This window comes from Dromiciops gliroides, chromosome 1 (genome assembly GCF_019393635.1).
Source record: "Dromiciops gliroides isolate mDroGli1 chromosome 1, mDroGli1.pri, whole genome shotgun sequence".
NCBI lineage: Eukaryota > Metazoa > Chordata > Mammalia > Microbiotheria > Microbiotheriidae > Dromiciops > Dromiciops gliroides.
The window spans coordinates 277,902,286-277,920,493 of NC_057861.1; the positions used below are offsets into that span (position 1 = coordinate 277,902,286).

At 36.1% G+C, this 18,208-nt stretch overlaps 2 protein-coding genes across 2 annotated transcripts in view; both read left to right on the forward strand.

Annotated features, from left to right (window-relative positions):
• LOC122736477 (serine/threonine-protein kinase Sgk3) overlaps positions 1–7,846 on the forward strand; it is an 83,413-nt gene extending 75,567 nt beyond the window's left edge. The window contains 2 exon segments of the mRNA XM_043978727.1: positions 2,363–2,452; positions 6,113–7,846. Of these exon segments, the coding sequence (XP_043834662.1) occupies positions 2,363–2,452; positions 6,113–6,283 (261 nt within the window). The 3' untranslated portion in view covers positions 6,284–7,846.
• A 6,842-nt stretch (positions 7,847–14,688) lies between these two features.
• MCMDC2 (minichromosome maintenance domain containing 2) overlaps positions 14,689–18,208 on the forward strand; it is a 32,561-nt gene continuing 29,041 nt past the window's right edge. The window contains 11 exon segments of the mRNA XM_043979279.1: positions 14,689–14,718; positions 14,721–14,784; positions 14,883–15,013; positions 15,081–15,136; positions 15,367–15,424; positions 15,426–15,449; positions 15,451–15,565; positions 16,943–17,065; positions 17,190–17,234; positions 17,237–17,293; positions 17,788–17,916. Of these exon segments, the coding sequence (XP_043835214.1) occupies positions 14,689–14,718; positions 14,721–14,784; positions 14,883–15,013; positions 15,081–15,136; positions 15,367–15,424; positions 15,426–15,449; positions 15,451–15,565; positions 16,943–17,065; positions 17,190–17,234; positions 17,237–17,293; positions 17,788–17,916 (832 nt within the window).

Consider the following 18,208-nt stretch of genomic DNA (forward strand, 5'->3'; position numbering starts at 1 on the left):
TAAGAACTCAAGCAATTCAGTATAAGTTATGCAAAACATTTCCACATTAGTGAGCTTGTGAAAGAGAGCAGACAAAAAAAAATTTAGAAGAAGGAACTAAAAAAAATAAAATTATGTTTCAATATATATTCAGATACCATCAATTCTTTCTCTGGAGATGGAATGCATTTTTCATAAGTCGTTCAAAGTTGTCTTGGATCATTGTTTTGCTGAAAATAAGTCATTCACAGCAGATCATCTTACAACATTGCTGTTAGTTTGTATACAGTGCATTTCACTTTGAATCAGCTCATGTTAAGTCTTTCCAGGTTTTTCTGATAGCATCTTGTTAATCATTTCTTATAGCACAATAGTGTTCCATCATAATCTCATCCCACAATTTGTTCAGCCATTCCCTAATTGATGGGCATCTCCCCAGTTTCAAATTCAACTTTTTAAAAAATCTCTTTTAGGATACCATTCTCATAATGGTATTACTAGGTCAAAGAGTATGCATGGTTTTAGAGCCCTTTGGCCCTAGTTCCAAACTGCTCTACAGAATGTTTGAATTGGTTTACAACTTTACCAAGAGTGTATTAATGTCTCATTTTCTCCAAATGCCCTACGACATTGTCATTTTCCTCTGCTGTCTTGATGGGTATGAGATAGTACCCAGAATTGTTTTGACCTGAATCTCTCCAATCAATAGTGAGTTAGAGCATTTTTTTCATATGGCTATAGGTGGCTTTGATTATTTCATCTGAAAATGTCATGTCTTTTGAGCATCTATCAATTGAGGAATGGCTCTTATTTTAGCAAATTTGACTCAGTTCTCTTTGTGTTTGAGAATGGAGGCCTATAAGACAAACTTGCTTCAAATTTTTTTCACAGTTACTATTGCTAACTGTAATTCCCTCCATCCTATTCCCTCCCCATGATATTTACTCGATTTTCTGTCTTCTTTTACCCTATCCCTCCTCAAAAGTGTTTTGCTTCTGACTGCCCCCTTCCCCAATATGCCCTCCCTTCTTTCACTCCTCCCCTTTCATCCCCACCAATGCTATTTAAACTTCTAAATTTTTTTTCTATTTGGAGCATGTTTTCCAGTGATCATTGACAGTTTGTAATTCTTCATTTGAACTCTCTTCCTATCTTTCTCTATTTATCTATTATGAAATGTGTGTGTCAGCTCCCTCTATATCTTGTATATCCAACTTTTATTAGTAACATTTGAGGCAAAAATGTTTTTCCCAGTTGACTTAGTTTAGTTTTTCTTTCCAGTACCACAAAATAATTCTAACTATAATAATTAGCTAAAGACAAAAAGCTCTAGGTGTACCTCACTGCCTCAACTTTTGAGATATCGGTGTACATAATCCCGAAATGCTTGTTTATAATCAGATTGTGGTCATTATATGGAATGGGGATAAGTTAGAGACATTCCCAATAAGATCAGGAGTGAAGGGGCAGCTAGGTGGTACAGTGGATAGAGCACCGGCCCTGGAGTCAGGAGGACCTGAGTTCAAATCCGGCCTCAGACACTTAACACTTACTGGCTGTGTGACCCTGGGCAAGTCACTTAACCCCAATTACCTCACCAAAACAAAAACAAACAAAATAAAGATCAGGGGTGAAACAGGGATGTCCATTATTACCTCTGTCATTTAATATTGTGCTAGAAATGTTAGCTTTAGCAATAAGAGAAGAAAAGGAATTAGAATAGGCAAGGAGGAAACAAAACTATCTCTCTTTGCAGATGATATGATGGTATACTTAGAGAATCCTAGAGAATCAGCTAAAAAACTACTTGAAACAATTAACAACTTAAGCAGAATTGCAGGTTATAAAATAAATCCACATAAATCATCAGCATTTCTATACATGACCAACAAAGCTCAGCAACAAGAGAGAGAAAGAGAAATTCCACTTAAAGTAACTGTAGACAATATAAAATACTTGGGAGTCTACCTTCCAAGACAAATCCAGCAACTCTATGAACTCTATGAACACAATTACAAAACACTTTTCACTCAAATAAAATCGGATCTAAACAACTGGAAAACTATGCATTGCTCATGGATAGGCCAAAATAATATAATAAAAATGACAATGCTACCTAAATTAATTTACTTATTCAGTGCCATACCAGACTACCTAAAAATGATTTTATAGAGCTAGAAAAAATATAATCAGAGTTTGATGAGACCATGTTTACACTTCCACCCCTGTGTATAGACTTTTCCCTCATCCCTTGTCTAGAAGGAAGTTTGAAAAAAGGAAATGGATAATATAGCAAATTTGGGAATAGGTAGTTAGGTTGCCCAGAATTAGTTCATGACTGCTTATGTTCCAGAAAATTAACAAATTTTTCTTTTTATTCCAGCTTGAAATTCAAAATCATCCTTTCTTTGAAGCACTCAACTGGACTGACCTTGTACAAAAAAAGATTCCACCACCTTTTAATCCTAATGTGGTAAGTTTATATATTCACATATCTTCTCATATCAATATAGGAGCAGAGCTTTATTGTATTATTTTTCTCATTCCATCATATCTATAAGTCTATGTATAATGAGATGGAATGAGTAACTAGATTTGTGGGGAAAATGTATATATACATATGTGTGTGTATACACATACATACATACAATTCAGCCCTGTATTTCAGTCATGCCACAGCATTTTTTTTTTTTCGTTAAAGAGAGTCTCTTTTAGCAGTGAGCTGGCAAATATAGAATGCTGTGCCTAGAATCGGGAAGACTTATCTTCCTAAATCCAAATTTGGCCTTAGACATTTGTTTCAGGCATGTGCTACACTTTGTTGACCCCACTTGGGGTTTTCTTGGCAAAGATACTGGAGTGGTTTGTCATTTCCTACTCTAGCTCATTTTATAGATGAGGAACCTGAGGCAAACAGGGTTGAATTGCCCAGAGTCACCTAGTAAGTGTCTGAGGTCAAATTGGAACTCAGATCTTCCTGACTCCAGGCCCAGTGCTCTATCCACTGCACCACCTAGCTATCCTAGTTATTTTTCTTAACATTCAGCAAAAGGAATAATTGTTGTTCAGCAAGTTAGTATTCAGCTATTGACAGAAATTAGCTCCTTAACAAAGGGAATTTGCCGGACCAAACGTAAGTATTTCCTACATAAATATGTCAGCTTGGAATTTAAGCCTCTGTCTTATCGCTTCCCCTCTCCTTTATGCATTATTCTGTTTAAAGAGACTGTGTCCTTAGCTCCAAGCATGTGATTATAGTTAATATGGTAACCAAACCATAAAAGACTGGCACACATCAAAATCCTGTTGGACTTTCTGCTTTAAATACATTTTCCAAAATGTATTTTCCATGTTTAACTTATCAGTGAGTCAGTGAGTCACTGTGTTAATTAACCCTGACCCCCTCTTGGTTTATTTTTTTTTTTAAACCAGACCTTTGATTTCCTTGTTAGAGGGCACTCCTAGTGAGGAACTTCCTCTACTGATGCTGATCAGCACCTTCTCTGTAACTGATGGTCTTAGTTTCCTGTGGCACCAAGAGGGATTTGGCTTGAAGTCACAAAGCCAGGGTGTGTCAGAAGCAGGACCTGAACTTGAGGCTTTGGATTCTGAAGCTAGTTCTTTCCCTCATTGCTTTTGGCCTTTTAACCCTTTTCCACGAAAACCACTTTTCTGTATATTGTGTTTCTGTATATTTCAAGTATCTGATGATTATTCTAGAACAAGAAAGAAAAGTAGTACTTTTAAGTAAACTACATTTATGTAGCTAAGATATAGGGTATCCTAATGGGACTATCCCAGACTGTAGAAGGAGGTACAATTGTTTTTCTTTCTTTTGCTTTTGTTTTCTCTATTAAGGAAAATGGTTTTAGGACTGGAAAAAATAGCATACAGGAAGATAATAACCACGAAAGTAGAGATATGATGATGCATATAGATGGCCCTATTTGTGCTATTTGAAAGAGGAAAGGGTACTGGATCTGGAGTCAGATTTGTTCCCTGTGTGACATTGGACAAGTCACTTCACCTTTATGGGAATCAATTTCCACACTGGTAAAAATGAGGAATTTGGACTACAGAATCTCCAAAGGTCCTAACAAGTTCTAAATCCATGAGCTATGATTAAAAAAATAATAATAAATCATAGAGAAGTAAAATTATTTGAGGGGTAAAAAAAAGTGTCCTGTTTTTCAAAATGGAGAAGAGAATAGAGTCTGCAAATTATAGGCTAGTGAGTTTGACTCAGATTCCTAGCAAAATTCTATCAGGTGTCATTAAAGAACTTCTTGGTTAACACCAGAAAAGGAAGCAGTGATTACAAAGACCCAGCATGGCTTCAACTAGGTTCTTTTCTCAGAGCAGTGAAAACAAAAATATTATGTGGTCAGTCAGGAATGCGAATGGCATTGAATAGAGTCTTATATCATCTGGTAAGGAGGTAGATATAGAGGCATGGATATAGGCTTAGGATGGAGACAGGTCTAGAAGGTAGTGGTCACTATGGAATTGGGAGTCTAGAAATGGAGAACATTCTGATGTGAAAATCAGAACAAATAAAAACGGGAATAAAGAATTAGCTAGTTCAACAGAAAGGGGATAATGAGTAAATCATTCATTTATACTGCCCCCCAAAAAACTACAACCTTTAAAATGAGTAAAAGTTTGCGTAATAAAAACATGGTTTTGTTTTTTATGATGAAGTCTAGAGAATAAAAAAGCATCCATTTTTTGAAATATCTTTTCATATTTTTTTTAATCCACAAAAACCCTTATTGCAGGTTTGGAAAATCTGAAAAGTCATGTTTCACTTTTTTCAGAAAGACATCTTTAAATCTTAGAGCTAGCTTTTATTTGCCTGAGATTGAGTGATGGAGGATGAGGGGCGGGGTGAAGTGGGGTGCAATATGGAGAGTCAGAAAAAGGAGAGAGACAAGGGGACAGAGAGGAATAAGCATTTTTGTAATGCCTAGCCATGCACTGTACTAAGTACTTTACAAATATTATCTTACTTGAGCCTCACAACAATCCTGTGAAGTAGGTGCTATTATTTACCTCAGTTTATGGTTGAGGAAACCAAGGAATTCAGATTAAGTGATATGCCCAAGATCACAAAGCTAGTAAGTGTCTGAGGCCAGATTTGAAATCAGGTCTTCCTGATTGCAGTTCCGATGTTCTACTCATTGTGCTCCCAAGCTGTCCCCAAGAAGAACAGGAGGTGGCTGTTAGGTTCTTATTCCTCACTGCAAATTCTAGGTTGGCTGGAAGATAATTTAGTTAAGGATTTAGAATCTATCCCAGAGTTGCTGTGAAGATCAAATGAGATCATATTCATTTAAGCCCATTGCCTGGCACATTTATATTGGTACATAAATACTTTTTCTCTTCCTCCCCCTTATTATTATTATTATTAGTCATTAGGTATTTGTTTGATGAAGAGATCTAAGAGAAAACGAAGTAACACTGCCATCTATTGTCAGTTGCGAAAATTGTCGGTATAACTTTTAATCTGTATTTCTACCCATAGGATTAAACTTGATAATGATAACCTCCCTCCTAGTTACCCTCTTAACACAGTTTTAATGAAGAAATATTTCTTTTTTCCTTCTCTGGTTTAGCCCCTTGTTGTAACAGCTCCAAGGAAGGCACTGATAAAATATTTTGTATCCCCCGTTGCTTTCATTATTATAATAAACTATTTTCTTTCCATAAGCATCCTTTAGGATTTATTTATCCTACTATGCTCCCTCCTTTCTGCCTACTTTTTCAGCTACCTAAGGATGGAAATGTCCAATTTCAACATTAAGTAATATGGCCAACATCTAGTTAAATTGGTACAGAAAACTTAACCCTACTTTGCTTGTTGCTTCTATCAGGACCCTGAATTCTAGTATGTTTAAGTGTTGCTGTTCAAAACAAATAAGGTTATCAAAATAAGGCGCAAACAAAAAGAAAGTAGATCAAGGAAAAGATAACATAGGAAAAGAAGAAAGTATAGCAACTGAAAAAAGGGCACAGCAACATTCAGAAACATTTATTTAGATAGAAGAGATTTACAAATGTATGTTATATGTCTAATGAAATATCTAAAGCAAGTGAAGATTAGATAAATAACAGTATCTTTTTAATATTTTAGGTTGGACCAGATGATATCAGGAATTTTGATGCAGCCTTTACAGAAGAAATGGTTCCGTATTCTGTTTGTATTTCTTCTGACTATTCTATAGTGAATGCCAGTGTTTTGGAGGCAGATGATGCATTTGTTGGTTTCTCTTATGCACCTCCTTCTGAAGATTTGTTTTTATAAAAGAGACAACATTCAGAGGACACCAAGAAAGTACAAACCTAAGAATCAAAGTGAAATTCTTCTATACGGGAAAGTATTCCAAAATGTGTCTTAACTAGTGCCTCATTTTTATATGTAAAGTTGGAATCTTTGAAAACATTTTTCTGCTGTACATGAAAAAAAATAGGGCATTTCAGAAAGTTGAATTTAAACTTTGTTACTCCTGCTTATTAAGATTTTTTTAAAGAAATACTTTACAGGCTATTCTTTACATTGACCTGTTTTTAAGCAAAAAAAAAAAAGTTTGCTGTTGACTGTTGTTTTTCCTTATAGGTTTACGCTAGTATTTCTCCAGGATTAGCTGTTTTCAGCATCTGTAACAGCTCAGTAAATTGCTTTTCAATTCAGTCCATTGTCCCTATAGTGATTTTTAGTGTAATGTCTTAACTATGCAATTATCTTTTGTATTTGTTGTTGTTGGAAAAGAAATAACATATTGCCATATTAAATCAGTGTTTGAAATCTGAAGTACTTGACAGTATTAAAATGAAAGTGCATGGTTAACAAAACATGTTAGCATATAGTTTTGATGATCTTTCATTCTGCAGTTCTTTAAGGTTTAAAAACACACAAAAAAACTTTTCTTTAACACATTGGAGTTTAAATTGGCATATGATTTTTTTTTCCATGCAAGAAACAGAAAATAAACTGCTCACATATCTTTAGCATTCCAAAGATTTAAAGGACAGTTAAGTATTGTGAATTTTGTGCATGTGTTAATGAAACACTTTATGCACTTAATCATGCATATAAAATTTGTATCTTCTCTATTTTGAGATTGTTAGTTTTTTGTCTTCTGCATCTTTAGTACAGTATACATTCATTCAGAACCATGGCATTTGCTTTGCAAATATTTAAATAACGTTTTTCAAAGCCATTGTCTTAATTAGGAGTTTATGAGTATTGAGTTTCTTAGAATACTTATATAATTAGAAATTTCAAAATTTGTCTCAAGTATGTAAACTTTCTCTGTAGATTGCTAGATCAATTCTAAAAGCATTTTAAAAGTAAAATAATCATATACAACTTAGCAATTATGAAAAATACACGTTAATTTGGACTTCATTTTAGATAAGCACAGAGAATCTAACCTTCATCCTATGACATGCTGACTTTTGATCACTTATAATTCTAGCACAAACTGACTACAGATTCAGAAGAACTAGAAAATCCTGCTTAGAAGCATGGAATTCTAATTATCAGTTGAGGACAACTTTTAAAAAAATCTTGGGGGCAGCTAGATGGTGCAGTGCATAAGCACTGGCCCTGGATTCAGGAGTACCTGAGTTCAAATCCAGCCTCAGACACTTACTAGCTGTGTGACCCTGGGCAAGTCACTTAACCCCAATTGCCTCACCCCCCCCAAAAAAAAATCTTACAAACAGTCGTTAAAAGCATAGCTGCAGGTGGCGCAGTCGATAGAGCACCGGCCCTGGAGTCAGGAGTACCTGAGTTCAAATCCGGCCTCAGACACTTAACACTTACTAGCTGTGTGACCCTGGGCAAGTCACTTAACCCCAATTGCCTCACAAAAAAAAAAAAAAAAAAAAGCATATGAGAAGCACCGGCCCTGGATTCAGGAGTACCTGAGTTCAAATCCGACCTCAGACACTTAACACTTACTAGCTGTGTGACCCTGGGCAAGTCACTTAACCCCAATTGCCTCACTTAAAAAAAAAAAAAAAGCATATGAGAAGCACTGGCCCTGGATTCAGGAGTACCTGAGTTCAAATCTGACCTCAGACACTTAACACTTACTAGCTGTGTGACCCTGGGCAAGTCACTTAACCCCAATTGCCTCACTTAAAAAAAAAAAAGCATATGAGAGGGGCAGCTAGATGGTGCAGTGGATAAAGCACTGGCCCTGGATTCAGGAGTACCTGAGTTCAAATCTGGCCTCAGACACTTGACACTTACTAGCTGTGTGACCTTGGGCAAGTCACTTAACCCCCATTGCCCCACAAAATAAAAAAAGCATATGAGAAACATAATTTATAAAAGGGCTAACTTAGCACACTAGATTCTTTGAGTGAACATTTTTTCCAAATTTTTTTGAAACAATAATCACAAAAATACTTAATTAACATTTGTTTAAAAATTGCTCTGCAGAATGAAAAAGAGAAAAAAGTTTCATTCAAAGTAATGGTATAAGAATACCTTAAAAGTAATTGCTCTCAAACACTGTATCTTCCTTTAGAAGTAATAATTTAGTAACTACACTGTCTGTAAATATTTGTTTTGTCTGGCACTACTGTAAATTCTGCTTTTACACAGAAGCTTTTTGTTTATTGTAGATCAAAATGAACACTGCAACATCTTGCAGAATTTGTTTTGATTTGGCCACTGTTTAAAAACTAAACTGCCCAAAATGAAAGTGCAATATTATGTATTTCTAAGGAAAAGGTAATAAAAGATAGAATTCTAATGTTTTCTCAGAATACAATTAATGCAGTTGGTGTGTAATATAAAACAAAATAAAGTTATTGTTAACCTTTGTGGCCTGTTATTAACTCAAACTAAAATTTAATATGAATATTATGCCTTTTGCTGTTGTGTAGTTCATATCTGACTCTTCCCTGACCCCTATTTGAGGTTTTTTTGACAAAAATCTTGCCACTTCCTTTTCTAGCTCATTTTACAGATGAGGAACTGAGTCAAACAGAGTTAAGTGACTTGCCAGGTTTACACAGCTAAGTAAGTGAGGTTAGATTTGAGCTCCTGAAGATGAGTCTTTTTTGATCCCAGACTCAATATCTACTATCCACTGAACCACCTTGCTCCCCAATATTATTCCTACATAATTTCAAATATGCTTTCTTGGGAAAAGTCTTAATTTATTATAGTATTGTATTCATAAACTTTAAGAAAAACCATCTTCTAATATGAAATCTTCATTTTTGTCTTAGGAACCTGATAGGATGTTTTGAGGGTTTAAGAGATTTGTATTTTTTTTGAATTGGAAGATTTTTTTCATAATTAATTAAATAATTTTAAGATTATTCTTTTGTAAGGTTAATATACAATAAGATAATTCAGATTAGATAAAAAATTAAGGATTGGTTTATATTGATTTACTAGGAATACTTTAGTAGGATCATACAATTACTTAAGTCTGCTCATTCAGTTCTTCCATACCTGCCATTTAGGAGGTCTAGTTATGACATGTAGAGCACTATTCTTGGAATCCAAAAATTCATGCCACTGCTTTTAAAGCAGAATTCTCACTCTGTGGAAGGTGAGAGTTGGTAAACCTGATTCTTTATTCTACTTAGTAAGATAGATCACTTCACTAGTAAAACATATAAGTATATAAACATTGGTCTAGAGGGTATGAAATGCCCCTTGAATAAAAAGAATTAAGAAATATTGGAGTGAAACACAAAAACATTAAGTAATTTTTACGGCGGCCTTCTATCCACTGTGCCTTATTAAATTTGTCTAAAGAAAAAAATAGTCCAATCAAGTGGGTCCTATGTCATTTCAGATTGTTCGACCTTCAGGGTCTTTTGTATATCGGAGTTACAAGCCCAAGTGAAGCACTCATGTCCTGGATTTTTCTCTGTGTCTAGTCCTAATAACTAGTAAGTAGTATGATACTGAAACACTTTCACTAGCAGTGCATTATTACAACTTCATTCTAGAATATTTAGTTTACCATGCATTTTTTTCTTCTGATACTCTTATAATTAATTAGTAATATATTCATTAAATTAAAAATCAAGTGTTGGGGTGAATAACTATTCCTCCCAATAAGAAGACTTGTCAAACTTAGTTCAGCACAGTAGTTAAATACTCCACTTTATTAATCAGCACAGTAACATACTGTGAGATGTAGAAAATATGAATAAGCATTTCTATGTAATAAAAGATTGCATTACAGTGTGAGAAGATTTAGCAATATATTATTTGCAAGAAGCAAATGCTTACCTTTTAGTGGCATTTATAACAAAATGTTGCGCATATTAAAGTGTACTGAATATTGAATATTCAAATGGAGTGATCTCATCAAAGTGCATGTTTCCTCCAAAGTACAGATCACACCCTATCCAAGGCCTGTCTATCCTACAAAATTTCCTGTTCATGTTTACCAGAGTGGGTCCATGGTGCAGAGAGTATTCCTCTCGTTTATGATATCACAGATAATAATGGAGCACTGGACTCTCTACTATTTATTCCCTTAATCTTTCATTTGTGTTTTGTTTCTGACATTCTTTATACAGTTCTTCATAGATATCTGTTGTGTTGCTGCCTACTTATCCACCACACTTTTCCAATGACACTCTTAAGTGATACCATTTAAATTTTTCCAGTACTGCTGTTCTATGACTCAGCCATAAACAACACCACCAGTAGAGTACCTGTTATTAAAGAAGAGCTGTGTTTTCCAGAAGTTTAAGGTTGTGAAGGAACTTTGCAAATTCCTGAAGCAATTCAACTTGCTTTCCCTTTCATTTAATTCTGATCTTATCTAGTCTATCCAAGTATACATATTGATAAAGAGCTCTTTATGTTGTCACTAACTGCCAACACTGATTTTGTTGACTGTTGTGGTGTTGTAAGATTCACAACCATCTAACATTGCCTGGAAATGAGTAGGGGGTTGGTTCGTTGTTTAATCAGGGAGGACCTTGTGATCATTAGCATTGTACAGTTCCCCAAACATAAGCTAGCCTGGGCTCTTCTTCCTATTTAATTTTGGACCCAGCTCACTGCTCTTCTACAGTACCAATCATAAATATATATTTTCTGATATGCTAACTCAAAGGGGCTACTTATATGCACATAGATGTGGAAAATAGACATTTTCCATTTATTTTAGTTTTTCACATAGGGATTGTTATGCCAATTTCCTGAGTGATCATGGGTATCACTCAGGAGCCCCCATAATGTTCTGCGATTTGATGGAATCATTACCCATGTTCTGAAAATAGAATCTCTAGGACAGCATCAAAAGAAATTCTTCCATTTGGACCCTGTGCAGGACACCCATTACAACAGTGGTAAAAACCTTTAATGAGCATAAATTTTATAACTTTGAAACATTGGGCAAGTCACTTCACTTTTCAGGCCTTCAATTTTCTTATCTGTAAAATAAGTTCCTTCTGATCTGTTATATACTTCACTTGATATTGATTACCTAGTTCTGTTAAGTTTGTCAAGGAATTTTATATGATAAGGGGTTTTTTAAGTTTGGGTTTTTGGATTTTTTTTGGTTTTTTGGCTCCACAATTAAAAACTAATGTGTAATCCATAGAATGCCAGATCTTGGATTTTCTCCGCACTTCAATCAATCATGAGACTAAGAGTTGTGGTCTGCAGAAAATAATTTGCTCAAGTTTGCCTGTTCCCTTATATTTTGAACAAGGAATCCTTCAGCTTACATATGGAACAGTTCTCATTAAGATTTACAAAAATGAGAAAGACATGGGTCAATAGTTACTCTTCTTGACCACCTTTTTTGTTTGTTTGTTTCCATGTATGTTTGTTTTTCAAATATGTATTCCTCTCCCAGAAGATACTTGCAAACAACCAGGGGCAGCTAGGTGTCACAGTGGATAAAGCACCAGCCTGGAATTCAGGAGGACCTGACGTTAAATCCAGTCACACACACTTAACACTTACTAGCTGTGTGACCCTGGGCAAGTCACTTAACCCTCATTACCCCACAAAACCCCAAAAAAACAAACAAAACAACCCCTCTCCAGCTTTTCAGAGTGTGTTGCCTCATGCACAGATTTCCTAGTGTTGACTGGGCCAGCCATCCTTCCCAGCGTCGACTTTTTCAGACATGTAATGCTAAAATTTTAAATTTAGTCTCTAATTTGGGCTTGAGTCATTTGGCTGAATAAAAGTCTCAACAGAAAACAAGTTGATTTATGTAGCGTAACCTAAAATAGTAAATGTCTGTGGCAAGACAGCCTTCATACCATGGGTCAAATTAAACTATGTATTGAAGAAATGTTTAGACTTTGTGGGAGATGAAATAGGAGAAGCGATCACTTTTTTAAAAAAAATTTTTGTGGGGCAATGGGGGTTAAGTAACTTACCCAGGGTCACAAAGCTAGTCACTGAGCCACCTAGCCACCCCCTGAAGCGATCACTCTTGAGGAGCTTTGAATTTAGAAAAGTTAAACACGCAAACCGCTTATAAAATGGTTAAGTAATAAATTGTATGGTAAAATTATTCATAAAAGGAAAAATTAGAGCCGGGCCTGATAGGTTAAGGCTTGAGCTAGGTGGATTGGTTAGACTTTCTAGAGGTGGGAGACTGGGGAGATATTTAGAAATGGTATTTAAAAAAGGTAGCAATAAATATGTACATTCATTTCTGAAAATAGCTTGACTGAAGTGTAAATTGGTGGAAAGTAAGGTTAAATAGGCTGTAGCAAGATCACAAAGGACATTGAAAACTGGACATGGGGGTGTTTGGATTGGATTTCATCGAACTGGGGCGGAGACACGCGGTTCTAGAGCACTAAAGTATGAAAAAGCAATGTTTTTGTAGAAGATTCGTTTGGCAATAAAACAAGATTCGAATAAGGAGAGAGTGGAGTGATTTTTTTTATTTTTTGAGGGGCAACTTGGGGTTAAGCAACTTGCCCAGGGTCACACAGCTAGTAAGTGTTAAGTGTCTGAGGCCCAGATTTGAACTCAGGTACTCCCTGACTCCAGGGCCGGTGTTCTATCCACTGCGCCATCTAGCTGCCCCTGGAGTGATCTTAAGAGGCTGTTGAATTAGGCAGGTTGTGAAGTGATAAAGGGCTTGCCCAAGATAGTGGAAGAGGAATAAAAAAAAAATAAAGGGCGAGGGGCAGCTAGGTGGCGCAGTGGATAAGAGCACTGGCCCTGGAGTTAAGAGGACCTGATTTCAAATCCGGCCTCAGACACTTAACACTTACTAGCTGTGTGACCCTGGGCAAGTCCCTTTTAACCCCAATAGCCTCACCAAAAAAACAAAACAAAAATAAAAGGTGAGTCAAGCCACCCTTGCAACCTCAGATTTCGGAATGACCGAAGGATTTCCAAACTTCAGCGAATGGTTCAGTCATCACAAAAACTATGAGGGGAGAACAAAAACAATTTTGGGGGAAGAAGTCGTTTTTTTGTTTTGGCATGAGGTATTTGATTTGCTCCCCAGAGTAATGTTCTTTTCCAGGATTCGTGGCCAATGTGGAGGGATTTGACCTGGTAAAATCAGCCATCTTCAGGCTGTCATACTAAAGGAGAACGAAGTCAGCGTGCCCTGAGATCCCCTTCCCTACTCTAAATCTCATGCCTCTCCCATTCTGCTCCCGAGCCCTAGGTCTGGATTGATCCGGGTCCTCGAGGGAGCCCCTCCACCCTCCCCGCCGAGCTCCCCAGAGATCCGTGGGCGAGAACCAGAGGAAGCCTAGAAAACGAACCTCCATCGCCCCCGAGGTGAAATGACAGCCAGCGCGGGTGCGAGCGCGCGCGCACGCTCCCGACGGCGAGACAGCCCCCTTCCTGTCTGACGCGCGTTCCTGCAGGGCGGGGGGGAGGGGCGGAGGCGGAGCCTCGGGCCGGGCTCGCGCTCGATTCAACGGCCGCCGCCCGCGCGGGGAGCGCTGGGAGAGGAGCAGGCGCAGGCGGGACGGGGCGGGGCTGCGCCATTGACTGTCAATCAATTCTGCAATTTTGTTATTATTTTTTAAAAATTCTCATTTTTCTAGAGCTGACGTGCGGAAAAAATCAAATCAGATTGTTTGGTAGTCCTGGTGCAGAGTGTAAGCTGTGGGATCACATTGCCAAAATTTTTATTTCCATTCTTCCACGTTTTAAGTATTTTCCACGAAGATTCGTTTTCTGTATTCCTCTCAAACAAAACTCATGGGACAGCCCACGTCATTTTGCTTTTAAATAACCCCACCAACCTGTATCATTTAAAGAAAATGTTTAAGTAACCCTTGCAATGATTGCCCCAAAACTAGGCCTAGGAGCTAGCTTCAAATCCAGCTCCAATTGGGGGAGGAGGAGGAGGAGGGAGGAGGGGATGAGGGAGAGAGAGGAGGGGAGGGGGAGAGGAGGAGAAGAGAAGGGCCTTATCTTCCCTGAGCTTCACAGGGTCAGTTCTACACATCTCTAAAATGGGGATACTGAACCAAATAATCTCTGAGGCCCCCCCTCCAGAACGTGATCTCATGAAAACATTGTTTTATATTTCACTTACCTGAAGAAAAAAATGTTTTCTATATAAGAGGTGTTGTACAGAATCTTTGATTTTCTGGTTTCAAAGGTTTAGTAGTAGACTTCTGTCAACAAGGCACCTCTGTGATTTATTACAGGATTTCTAGCTCTTCGTTGCATTATTCATTTCCTCTTTGGATAAGAGAAAAATCAACTTAAGAATGTCTAACCTAAAGCTGAAAGAGGCAAGCCCTTGTCTTACCTTGACAGGAGTGGAGGCCTTCAGAAATTTAAAGATGATTGCAAGCACTATAATGGTATATTTTATCAAGATTAATTTTTAATGGTTTTTAGACTGTGCTTTAAAATATATGCTACTGATTATAATGATAACTATTAAATTGTTTATTTACAGAGTCAAAGCAAAGTTATGCTGTATATAGGTTCCATATTTCAATAAATCCTTCTGACCCTTGTTGAATTGGATGCAGTTCTTGGAAATATATTTTACACGAACCTTTGAAAGCTGCTCAACTCTTTCAATCAGTAAGTTAAAGACAATTTTTGTTGGATCAATTTTTTTTCATTTGTAAAAATTTTGTTTCAATTGCAGGTTTGTTTTGTAGCTGTTAAAACTCTTTCTTATCGAACAGTACAGACTGAACTCAAGTAAGTTTTTTTTAATACTTTAAAGAAACAAAGCTTAAAATACAGTAGTTTTAAAATAGCATTTACAGAAATGTTTTCCCCGTGTCCAAATTTTGTGAAAATCACTATTTTTCTCAAGCTCAGTGTAATATTTTACCATTATGTATTTTATTTTCTGCTGTCATTTAAAATTTAAATTCAAATACATTTAATATGCATTTTTATTAACATAGTTTTTATTTTTTCATTAGATTAATATAGTGCCTGAAATTAACACATTTGCCTCTTCTGCCAAGTTATGAGCTTGACCCTTTGTGAGTTTCCATTTGATTACCCTCACTCAGAGGTTTTATATGGTACAAGGAATAATAATTGCAATGACAACAGTAACTAAATATACACACGGAGCAAGATTCCTTTGTTCAGATGAAACATGCACCTCTCTCGAAGGTAAAGTATTTCAAAATACGGAGCTAAAAACTTAAACTAATTATCTAAGTTAAGTTTACTTCATGTTATGTAGTTGGAGTAGCAAAATTTGAAGTCAGGGCGACTTGAGTGTGATTAGTATGACCATGAGCAAGACACTAACTTCTTTGATCTTCCATTTCCTCAACTGTACAACAGGGATAATGAAGATAATAGCACTTGCATATTACTTAGCTCACCAGGTTATTGTAAAATTTTAAAGTACTATATAAATGTGATTGGATGTTTTTTAGACTGTCTGTCAGATTCTTCAGTATGTTGCTGTCATTCCGTTAGTTCAATCATGTATACTCTTCATGAGACCCATTGGGGTTTTCATGGCAAAGATACTAGAATGGTTTGCCATTTCCTTCTCCAGCTCGTCTTTACAGATGAGCTTCTTCATTATAGAGAACCCAAATAAGGAAATGCTGCTACTTGTGTTTAGAACACGCAGAAGTTAACAATTTACTCATGCACACAAGCTAGTATTTGTCAGAGGCCAGGCTTGAACTCAGGCTTTCCCTGACTTCTAAGACTAACTCACTCAGTCAGCATTAACTAATTCAGATTTGAAACAGAAAGGGGAGCAGGTAAGATCACCATCTGAAAAATTCACAAGCTTTCAATACTTTATTTGTTCTTCATTGCCAAAATCATATCCCTTCATTCGATTTCTATTATAAATTTATTTGTATGATCCAAAAATGATTTTTTTGTTACATGTTCAAAAAGCACATGAATGTTCCTTCTGACAAATAAATTATGATGTACAGCGAAAGAAAGCGTATGGTCCCAGAGCATACAGAAGGCTTCCTGGATCAGAACCAACAGTTTTCCATAAAAAAGGGAAAGCTGTTTTTATTTTTTCTAATTTTATTTTATTTTATTTTATTTTTTGGTGAGGCAAATGGGGTTAAGTGACTTGCCCAGGGTCACACAGCTAGTAAGCGTTAGGTGTCTGAGTTCATATTTGAACTCAGGTCCTCCTGACTCCAGGGCTGGTACTCTATCCACTGCACCATCTAGCTGCCCCAGAAAGCTGTTTTTAAAAAGATTTTTCTCTCTCAACACCTCATTGGTTAATCTTAGAAGGAAGAATTCTGGAGATTTGAAAACTGAGGGTTTTCCTTCCATATGTATCTGCTTAGACCCCAAAGAGGAATAGGCCCCAGTAGCAAACTAGCAAATAGCAAATAGTAAACCTCTGTGACACACTAAAGCTTTAGTTAATTAAAATAAAAACTAGTGTTTTTACTTTGTTTTAATCTTGAGCAGGGTAGGACAGAAATACCTTTCTGTAACTGTCAAACTCCCCTACATGCAACAGGGAAAATTAACATTTATGTTGTATTTCAGGATTTCAATATATAAGAGTGCATGTGCCTGGTGCCACAGAATCCACAACAGTGAGAAATGATTTCTTGTGTAATCTGTGTACCTCCCCACTTCGAGAAGACAGGAAGTTTAGAGTACTTGGTGGTAAAAATATAATTTTAAAATTTCCAATAGGCATATTTAAAATATATTTCATGGCTTTAAACTTATTAGTGCCAAAATTAAGTTTGAAATATATTCCAATAATAACTGTGTTCTTTGTATTAAGATAAACAGATAGCTGAAATAATCACAGCAAAGTCACTTACTGCTTTTCAGGATGTCCCAACAATCAGCCAATGAGATTTCAGTCTCTTCCAGTTTTCCTAAGAGGTCAGTAAGCTTACTTTGAACAAAAAAAACAAATCACTTTAAAACAAATACCTAAGTGCTTAAAGATCCTTCTACTACTTGGTATTTCTATTTTTTAAAAACTTGTAAATTTAAGTTTTCTTAAAATTGAATTCTTATACTGCCTTGTGAACCTTATTGTGGGCTTTGTTCTGTAGTTTTATAACCACCCACACTTCTTGTGGAATAAAAGAATCAGAATAACTATTTCACTTTTTTATCCACCTGGATCCAAGTTTTACTGAATACTCATTATTTGCTCTTTCAGATTAGTTCATCAATGTAAATAAATAGTAAAGTTTATTAGCAAACTTTTTTAACCCTCAATTTATAGATAGTAAAAACAAAATAAAATCATTCATCATAGTTTAGTTCACCATACAATTAGTACTGATTCTGAATCTCTTAGGCCTATGATACTTACAAAGCTTGATTTCAATGAATAAATCTTTTCTCATCTACTTCATGATTATTAGATGAATTAAGCAATAAAATCAAAAAGGAAGTGACTATATAAATTGTTGGAATTCCAACTAGTGTTAAAAACTCTTCACAAACCACTGTATGTATAGAGGCCAACAGCATAAATTTGTACAGCCCAAAAGGTAAGGACAATATGATTGTCATATTTAAAAAATATTTCAATTGATAAATATTTGTTGAATTTTTGCTATGGTAAAGAATTAAGTTCTATTCTAATACTTCTCAATAACAGTATTGATAGAGCACAAGATGTGATAGGCCCTGTCAAGCTGGAGGCTTCAAATACAGTTTTGGCTAAAGCTTCTGTAATTCTATCTCTAAGGGACCAGCTGAATTAAATTTAAGGAGGCTCATCACCAAAGGGTCACCAGGTGATTCATTTTTTAGCCCACCAAAAACTCAGGAAGTTGTCTA